At 43.9% G+C, this 7,809-nt stretch overlaps 1 protein-coding gene across 5 annotated transcripts in view; it reads right to left on the bottom strand.

Annotated features, from left to right (window-relative positions):
* Nucleotides 1-439: 439 nt before the first annotated feature.
* Nucleotides 440-7,809, bottom strand: part of LOC306831969 (cell adhesion molecule DSCAM-like) — a 100,652-nt gene continuing 93,282 nt past the window's right edge. For 2 of the 5 annotated variants that reach the window (XM_079356286.1, XM_079356288.1), the window contains 7 exons: nucleotides 7,539-7,715; nucleotides 6,785-6,815; nucleotides 6,549-6,664; nucleotides 6,287-6,448; nucleotides 4,772-4,969; nucleotides 4,370-4,672; nucleotides 440-2,525 (listed from right to left, as the gene is read on the bottom strand). In XM_079356286.1, coding sequence (XP_079212412.1) covers nucleotides 2,146-2,525; nucleotides 4,370-4,672; nucleotides 4,772-4,969; nucleotides 6,287-6,448; nucleotides 6,549-6,664; nucleotides 6,785-6,815; nucleotides 7,539-7,715 — 1,367 coding nt within the window. In that variant the 3' untranslated portion in view covers nucleotides 440-2,145. The remainder of the gene's footprint in view (nucleotides 2,526-4,369; nucleotides 4,673-4,771; nucleotides 4,970-6,286; nucleotides 6,449-6,548; nucleotides 6,665-6,784; nucleotides 6,816-7,538; nucleotides 7,716-7,809) is intronic. The other 3 variants (XM_079356287.1, XM_079356289.1, XM_079356290.1) reach the window with 2 other exon arrangements.

The following is a 7,809-nucleotide window of genomic DNA, read 5'->3' as shown; positions in this document are numbered from 1 at the left end:
TGAATTAATTTCTGAGAGGTCAAGATCTTATCCCAGCATGCACTTTGATGACTAAGTAGTGGTAGGAGGAAAAACTAGACACCACGAGACAATTGCTCAGAAGCGCCTGCTGCTCCCCAGAATGTGTTTTTAAGTCTTCACTTTAAAACAAAATAAAAAACACCTCCTATGTGAGTCTTTACTCTGCAGGGTGGAGTCAGCTGCAAAGACAAACGTAAGAGGACGTGTTCAGAGGGCCTCTTAACTCTTTACAACACTGCCACCTGCAGGCACAGAAGTGAAACAATCACAGAAAAAGATTTCATGGATGAACATTAAAAACCTCTTTAAGCTGACCGCCGTTAGCTCGGCTCGTTGCCGTCAACATGACAGTAAGACGAGGCGTGTTCCTCCTCAAGCAGAGCCTCCACCCGCTCGCTCCTCCTCTTCTTCTTCTTCTTCTTCTTCTTCTTCTTCTTCTTCTTCTTCAGATCAGCATCAGTCAAACCCTTAGAGGACACTTTGGGGAACAGCCATTTTATTAATCAAATTTGAACTTTGTGTTAGTTTCTCTTTATTCCAGTGCCACCATGGTGAACACTCATGTTAAAAATAAAAAGTGACATTTTTTTTTTTGTTGTTGTTAAAATGTATAATCATAATGAAGACAGTTAATCATAGAAACTAATCATAGAAACGGACAAAATGACCTCACAGCATTTTGGATCAAACTCTTCTCCCTTCAAAGAAACAGAAAGAACAGAAAGGGGCCAGGGTAGACAGGAACAAAAAAAAAAAAAACAGATTCTTACGTATATCCACATTTTTTTTTTTTTTTTTTTTTTAGATATTTCCCATAGACAGTATAGGTTTGGTTTGAAGGGGGGATTCTGCTGGATTGTCTCACGTTTATTTTTTTTTTCCCTGTAGAGGAGCATCACTGCAATGCAGCGACAGTAAATCTACTGAGGAGAGTGAGAGCCGTGAAGACTCTACCTAGTGCACTGAGAGTAGGGGGGGTCTATCTGGACACACTTGAGTCGGGGGTGTTGTGAAGTGCAAACCATCAGTTCTCTAAAGCCTCCCTATTCTAGCTAACATCATTCACCACCCTGGCAAACAAGCAGTGGCAAACTACACCTGAATACACAGCTGGAGAGCGTCCGGCCCTGTAAGTATACTCACAACATAGTTATTTTCATCATTACAGTACAGTATAGAGCAATAGTTTTCATAGACTTTTCATATCTTTTTTCATATTGCACCATCAGAGAATGGGACACAGAGAAAGATCAACAGAGACTCCATTTCCTAATTAAAACGAGATATGTGCAAACATGACTAAGGACTTTATTAACCAAATCAATTCTTCCCTGTAATATCCACAAATAAAAGTGATTTCTCTTTTTATATATATATTTATAGTAATAAGAATAATAAATCTTCACATTGGATCATTTCATAGTGTGACAAAATGCTCGACTGGGCCGTCCAGCCTCGATCGTAATCCTCATTGTCTTTTTAAATTGGTCAGTCCCCATGCATCCATAGGAAATAGATTTTTTTTTTTTTCTTCAAAAAAAGTAACAATTTGAGAGCAGCTGAAAAGTTTGGACTGGTGTCAATTGCTTTCATTCCAAGATTTCTGCAGAGTTTCATTCAGTGTTTCAGAAGGATATTCCATAGGAAAAAAATGACTCCAAATTCGTCATCTTCCGCTCCAGAAAACTAAAGAAAGATGTCCGGCTTCTTATGAAAACATCGTAGTAATGGTGAGAATAGATCATTTGGTAATCAATAATTAATGATCATTAATAGCTGACAACTAACAATTAATAATCACCGATTAATTATAAAGAATGAACAAGAATCAAGAATAAATAATGCTCCCTCATTACTCAATTAGTTTGGCAAAGCTCCGTCTGGAGTCGTTTCCGATGAGTGAATTTTTTTCTCAAGTGAAAAAAAAAAAAAAAGCAAAACAGAAATACAAAGTAGAGATAAAAGAAAGCTCTAAAATAAATAAAAGGAGATTAGTAAAAGTGACCCCGTCCTGTGAGGAGGGGGCGTATATACAGAACTGCGTGGTGAGAGTCAGTTTACTGCACTTGAGTGGTAAGTCCAGTGTTAGAGTGAGTCCTTGTCCCGCCCCAGGGGCCCCTGCTGTTATACCAGCGTGTAGGACTTTGCGTACGGATTGCTGCTCTGTTTGAGATGTCCTCGCGAGTCCAGCAGGGACTCCTGGGAGGTGCTGAGCTTGGCGGCCTGGGCCAGCTCCGAGCCCTCTCTGTGGGGGAGCGTGGCCGCAGAGCCAGGCTGCCACTGGGCCACTGGGTCCCTGCTGGCCTGAGGGGCCTCTGTGGGCGTGGGCGGGGCCATGCGTGACGGCCGCTTCAGAGAGCGGCTCTTCTGCGGCTCCAGACACGCCTGACCCATGGCTGCTCGCTCCCCACTCGCCGTCCCCCTGGAGGAGCCCGAGCAGGACATGCCCCGGTTCAACAGGAAGTCCATGCGCAGGTACGGAGGAAGGTGAACCAGCTCGCCCCCTGCAGGACGACAAACACAGCTGAGAGTTAAGTGGGAGTTCAGACACTTCAGATATTCCTGCACAGCTTCACTGCTTCAACGTTTGATTTGAAGACTTTAAAGCATTACTGCAATATTTATACTTTTTATATTTCTGCAACATCTATTTATAATTTACTCTGCTGCTCCCTGTAAATAACTCCCACCATACAGAACCCATCTTACCTTAATTGGAGTGACTTTTTTATATTCGTCTGGTGTTTTTCTTTTTAGCTGCATGAAGCTAAATAATCTTGTTGCACAAATGTATTATGACAATAAAGGCCTTTCATTATATTCTATTGTGATTGAGGAGCTTGATTTTAAATGATTGTAAAAGTTTACAAGCTGGATGATACAGTCACCTCTGTAAGTCAGGGGAGAATCAAATTAAACGTTTTTATTTTGCAGGTCTGGTCAGCGTCACGTCTTCCTGCAGCTTAGTCTGGCTTGTTTTATAAATGGTTGTCACTTATATCAAAAGAATCCCTTAACAAGGAAGCCATACATCATGTGTATCATTTAGAAGATTTTTTTAATATACTGTATGTAATCTATTACAACACTTGCATGGGTTTCTCCCAGCTCCTCCAGATGAAATCATTAAAACAGGTGCTGCTATCACAGGCACCACTAGAGGGAGCTGTGGGGACTCCTATGGATACCAAATTTGAGATGACAGCACAGTCAGCAAAGAAAAGTCGAGTGAAGTAGCTTTTCTTTTAAATAAATAATCCTGTTAAGACATCTTTGACTTCCTTTAACGTCTCAGTCATTTCAAATAAAAACAAGGTACATGTTCCCTAAGTGCAGGAGACTTCTCATATCTGCCCCTTTGCCCCTCTAATACGTCACATAAACTACCCTATGGCCGTCAGTTGCTCTTTTGATGTGAGCTAACTAAGTAGCGACGATGCTAATACTACCTGGCTTTAGATATGGCCACTTCCTGCCTCCAAAACTGTGGAGGCTGAAGGAAAATTAATTTCACAGCATATGAAGTTTGTGCACAACAACAGGTGAAACTGATGAAAAGGAGGAATAATCCAATACAAGAACAGTTTACGGATACATGAGCTGGATGTAGCTATTAATCGTTGTGTTATCAGTGAGAAAGGCAGCGTCTCTTATTGAAAGAAATTATAATCACGTGTCTCTAGTCTGTCTACAAACCCCCCAAATGAGGAGATAAGTCCATCCTCCGTCTTCTGCCTGCTCCTTTTTTCAGAAAATGTGTGCTCAAACAGGCCGTTTGGAGATTTTCCCTTCATGACATCACAAAGGGCAGTAGCCCCTCCCCCAGGTGGGTGACACTCCCACAGCTAGGTGTTTGTTCTGCCCTCTGAGTCTGCCTTCTCACCGTAAACAATAGGACATGGAGCCAGAAAGCAGCGAGTACACCCGAGCCCTTCCAGAGAGGGGGCGTGGCCAGACACAGCTCATTTACATATTTAAAGCTACAGACACAGAAACAGCCTGTTCTGAGCAGGGCTGAAATAGAGGGGTTTATAGACATGATCAGATACAGGATCAGAGTGGATTTACAACAACACACTTCACACACATGATGAAGAGGAGCTCTGAGACTTAATTTGAACTTGTTGAAGAGGAGGAGATCATGTGACCTTTAACTTATCTCAGGCCATCGTCAAGTTAGAAACAAATGGTAACGCTTCACGGGGATTCACTGTTAGAGTCAAGGTTACGAGGTGATTATAAATATGTGAGAAGAAGCTGAAGTTAGATTTAAAGTGTTATCAGCATCAATAAGCAGCGAGGAGTGATAAAGGTTAGCAGCTCTGTGGTCTCTGTCAGCAGGTCTCACCCGGTCTGTGGGCCTTGGGCACGGCCATGTTCATGACCCTGCTGACGTCCTGAGGCTTGGGCGGGGAGGCAGTGAAGCGGCAGATGCCTGACTCGGACGGGGTGCTGGAGGTCAGACTGTCGGTGTAGTCGTTGGTGCCTGCCGTCATCTGCTCTGAGGAGGTGTCGGAGATGAAGCACTCGGTGATGGTGAACTTGGCGTGCCGCAGCTGCTCCTCCATCTTGGCGTGCTCGTACGCTCTGGCCAGCTCCTCGTAGGTGGAGGAGGCGCTCTCTGTTGACACCATGCTGCTCCGCGCTCGGTCTGCACAGGGGGGCGGGTTAGTGGAGGGATTAGTCCAAGTTAGTGGTTGTTAAAGACGTTGTTAGGTGACAGAGGACGGATGCTGTGGAGGCTTCTTACCTGTGTCCTGAGATGGGCTGACGCTGTAGCTGTCACTCTCTTTGTCCACAGAGCCAGCCACTCTGGGAGTGGGCAGCCTCCAGTCGGTGCTGAGAGTGTGGGAGGAGACGGGCGGATGGGGGCGGTTCAGGGTCCACTGGCTGGCATAGCGGTTTCGAGCAGCTGGACCTGCTTTGGCTGTGCGGCGAGCTGTCGGGTCTGAGGTGGAAGAGGAGGAGAGAGTTATTAATTCATTACCAGCCAGTCAGGAAGTGTCTGCAGACTTTTTATTATCCAAGATAAGAAAAGAAGTGAGCAACAAGCCAGGCGTTTAAAAAAAAGGAAAAGACTTCCATCTCTGGTTTAAAGGATTCTACGGAGAGCCTGAAGTCCCAAAAGTGTAAAAAAAAAAAGTTGTGTGCAGAAGATAATTCCACTTTTTAAGACCTAGATTAGACCTAATATACAAAGCACTGCTGGTTACTGAGGGTTGGAAGTGTAGATTTAATGTCTGATTAATCACACATATATCAGAGTAAGGGTCTGTGAGTCAGCAGAGTTCATAATAAAGACGCACTCCTGACATGACTGAAGAGATTCTCTTTGGAGCTTTTAGCTACAAACTCATAATCAGCTGTTTGTTTACATGCACACACAACAACAAGAACCGGTCTTAAGGACATTTAAGCAAAGCTCACTAAAGAAGTAAAAGGTTTGCACATTAAAATTCCAGTTGTTGCACAGCAGAGAAGTCATGAATACACAGAAAGTCATACAGAATATATTCAGGCTGACGATGTGCAGCAGCTGATGTGACTCAGGATCATAAATCCCCGAGTTACAAGAACCTGAGTTCAGCTCAATCGTAGGAGCCAAAATGCTTGTTTTTTGTATTTTGAGTTTGTGTGGTTCCGACACTGGCCACTAGGTGGAGTCTTGACTGAAGCTGTGCTTAAAGCCCAGGCTCCAGGTAATTAGATTCAGGTGTGTTTGGAAGCACACTGGCTTTGTTGATTGGATGCAACAGTTTATACTGATGATGTATTGGACAGATTAAGATGTTTCTGTGCATTATTGAACCCCGATCGTGAATAATAATAATAATAATAATAATACAATAAACCGATTGAACACAGGAAAAGAGGAGTAGACATTTGTTTGTTTCAACGCCATGAGCACGTGTCCAGAAATACGTCCACATCTCAGTGGTGACTGCTATGGACAATATAGGGTTTGCTTTAAAACAGTCACTACATCAATAATACTGTTAGGCTGATGCTGTTGAAGCGCCATCTAGTGGCAGGTGATGCTTTCAGCCACTTAACAGCACAGGATGCAACATGCTTGAAAACTTGTTTTTTCCCAGATTCAGGAAGCACAGATTTGCAGATGGATGGGTTTTTGTAACACTGAATGCAAACTTTCAATGCATGACATTAAGGTGAGAGATGACAAATATAAAATGACAAAATAAAGGAGGTTATTTGGAACACACGAAGATCTAATGAAGCTAAAGATGAAAGAAAGCGTCCGTACTGGACTTACTGGTTCCTGGTCTGGCATCAGATACATCCACCAGCGGACCGGTGGCCTGAGACAGGGACTGGTAGTGGACTGTGTGGGTGACTGTGGACGACTTGTTCTGTTTCTGGGTCTCCCCGAAGTCGTTATCCGTCAGTAACACCGTGGACCTGTCGTCTGCGGGTGAGCAGCGAAACACAAGCCGAGTTAATCGTCTCGTTTAAATGTTCATAATAAAAGTGTGCAGCTTCCATCACGGCGGCAGCGGTGAGCTTACCGACAGTCTCCATGGTGTCTCGCTCCTCGATCAGCAGCTGGGCTCTGGGGATGTCGATGTGCATGCGGAGCGTCTGTTGCTGTTTGTTAATTGGCTCGGCTGGACGTGTGTTTTTACTGAGAGCACAGAAAGAGGACTTCATTATCCTGAACTCTGCTCATTAGGAATTCTCCTCAGCACGAGCAGCACGACGTGCACAAGGAGATGTTTGGCTGCAGTGAAGTTGGTGACCTTACCTCATGAGCATCTCAGCCAGACTTTTTGCATCTGGAGAAAAAGCAGAGAAAACATCAGCTGACTGGTCGCACAGACACAGGTTGATTTCTAATCTGATCATTTTCAAACTCAGATTTTGGTCTTCTTAATATCCCAATTATCCCGATCGTTCTTCGTTCTTTAGTCGAACATATCAGCTCAAAGAGACAATCGATCTGTTTGTGTTATCTTCACAGATTCACTGCTGTTTCATACGGACAGTCTGTGCATATAAAGGTTTTTAGTGTTGTGTGTCCTGTTGGATGTTGGTTTTACAGTGTTTTACCCTTTTTTGGATTTTCATTTGGACTAAGAAGACTAAGTTTGTTTTTTTTCTTTTGTATGTTTTTGTTCTGAATCCTCCTCTCCTTTGTTTTTTCAGCTGGTGTGACATGATGACGATCATTCACTGCACAGCTCGTTCATGTTTCAACAAATCAACGATGAGCAGCAGACGTCTGGATTGGATGCAGGTGTGAGCCACTAGGGGGCAGCGCTCTCCTGCTGCACAGTGTTCAGATACATCTTTAAGTCTTCTTCTTGACAACATGGAGCTCGCTCTGCTGCAGCTCTGATGAAAAACATCCGGTGTAGCTGGCTGCTCTTAACAACATTAATGACTGTTTGTTTGCGTGTTTCATCCATTTAAAATCTGAATTGTTATTTTAACAAAAGAGTAAATTTAACATTTTATATTTAAAAACTAACAAACAAAGAATCCCTCTCGTGTCTGACCTCGGAGCCTCTTGAGCCTCTGCTCCCTCCTCCTCCTCCTCAGCACCAGCAGCCCGATGAAGATCACCACGATGCCCACCAACACACAGGAAATGGTCACCATCATCTTCAGACCTTCACCGCCTCCCGAGCTCTCCTCGCTCACGTTCGGAGCCTTCACCAACGGTGCAATGGTGCCTTTTGCAGAGCGAATAACAACAAAGCATGTTCAGTGTCACATGACCAACATCTCAGCAAACTGCCCTGAACTCTTCTTCATAGATCGACACCA

The sequence above is a fragment of the Symphodus melops genome (assembly GCF_947650265.1).
Source record: "Symphodus melops genome assembly, chromosome: 11".
Lineage (NCBI taxonomy): Eukaryota > Metazoa > Chordata > Actinopteri > Labriformes > Labridae > Symphodus > Symphodus melops.
This window is presented reverse-complemented; position numbering and strand designations above follow the sequence as displayed.